Source organism: Austrofundulus limnaeus, unplaced genomic scaffold (genome assembly GCF_001266775.1).
Source record: "Austrofundulus limnaeus strain Quisiro unplaced genomic scaffold, Austrofundulus_limnaeus-1.0 Scaffold597, whole genome shotgun sequence".
NCBI classification, from domain to species: Eukaryota; Metazoa; Chordata; class Actinopteri; order Cyprinodontiformes; family Rivulidae; genus Austrofundulus; species Austrofundulus limnaeus.
Window position 1 is genome coordinate 74,135 of NW_013952999.1, and position 1,511 is coordinate 75,645.

Genomic DNA, 1,511 nt, shown 5'->3' on the forward strand with positions numbered 1-1,511 from the left:
CAGTATTTTTACAGTCTTTACAGTTAAAATATATGTTTATTAAATAAAGTCTAATGTTACAACTAATCATGGATCCCTTTAAAGAGAGCGTTTCAGTTTGGCTTGTTGTGCTGTAAAGTCTTAACAATTCACCCTGAAGATGTTTGAGAAGTTTGTGCATTTGACTTTGAAATCTTTGTTTACATTCTTCAGTCGCTGTTATTAGATATTGTTATAATGAAATGTTTACATATTTCAACATTCACACCACATTTTCTGAAACCAGGTGCCCAAATGATTCCCATCAGCTGGTGTGAGATGCAGTGCCCGTGGACGCAGGCCAAAGAGTTTCGGAAAGTGGCGCGCGTGCAGCCCGAGTATCTGCAAGCGTGAGAGCCTCGAAAGTCTTCTCCACCACTTGGAACACACAACTTCTCCTTCCTTCGAGTAGTCCCCCCCCCAGCCTTAGTGTCCCGGGGTGACATAATCCTTTGGCTACTTCTGATTCTGTCTTTTATGTGTTTTTGTAAATAGCTGTTCTGCTGCACATTTTTGTCATCCTTTTATTGTGCTCAATTGAAAACACAGTATAGACTAAACTGTAGATACTATTGGATTCTTATTAAAGAATTTTTATATATATATTTTTTCTATCAGAAGTCTTAAGAGCATGGGACTTAAGTTTCCGGTAAAAGGTCAGTGATTGAGCAGAAAAGCTGCAGAAAGAGAACTGCGCTTGTCTGTCCAGGTCAGCCTCCAGCTGATGATTTGTTGGGGCTTGATCATAAAATAAAATGACATTTTTCTTCTCACAAGAGAGCAGTATTAGAAAGCCCTTTCCTAAATCAGAAGTTTAATGCAGCTACTGTGTAAAGAATATTGAAGTACAATATTTGATAGTCAGATTCTTGCTTTCCAGAACATTATAACTGAATGTTTTTGAGCCAATGAGCTGTATTTTTCATGTTTATTACAATGAACCTGTTATTATGCTTTCCTTWACTTCACATGTGCAGGAATAAAATTAACGACTGTCACAGGTTTTTGTCTCTATTGTTCATTTCTATAAATAATTACTGTTTACCTTATCAAACTGTATTTGATATCAAAAAGAAAAAATAAGTAGGTCCTCTGGAAGGGTTCTTTAATGAATATTTATTTTTTCTTTTTGATATTTCTACCTGGATTACTGAGATACAGCAGGAAATTTTGTATTTGACGTTTGCCTCAGTCAAAAACTTTCATAACTTAAGAAAAAAATTAGATGAAGCCATGATGGTATTGTAACCTGTCCAGGCTGTACCCCTCCCCTCACACTGCCTGCTGTATATTACATGTGTACCAATGACTCTGAAACGAAGAAGCAGTATAGATGGATGTTTTTTTTTTTTTCAATTTATGGAATAGGATTAGGGCCAAGCTGCAATTTATTTTATTTTTTTAGAATTCTGACTCACAAGTCAGAAAATTTAAGAAAAAAGTATATATACATATATACAGTATATATATATATATACAGTATATATATATAT

The 1,511-nt window shown here is 34.8% G+C and overlaps 1 protein-coding gene across 1 annotated transcript in view; it reads left to right on the forward strand.

Annotated features, from left to right (window-relative positions):
• The window catches only part of exosc1 (exosome component 1), an 18,486-nt gene extending 17,465 nt beyond the window's left edge, over positions 1 to 1,021 (forward strand). The window contains exon 8 of the mRNA XM_014026866.1: positions 266 to 1,021. Within this exon, the coding sequence (XP_013882320.1) occupies positions 266 to 372 (107 nt within the window). The 3' untranslated portion in view covers positions 373 to 1,021. The remainder of the gene's footprint in view (positions 1 to 265) is intronic.
• Positions 1,022 to 1,511: the final 490 nt, after the last annotated feature.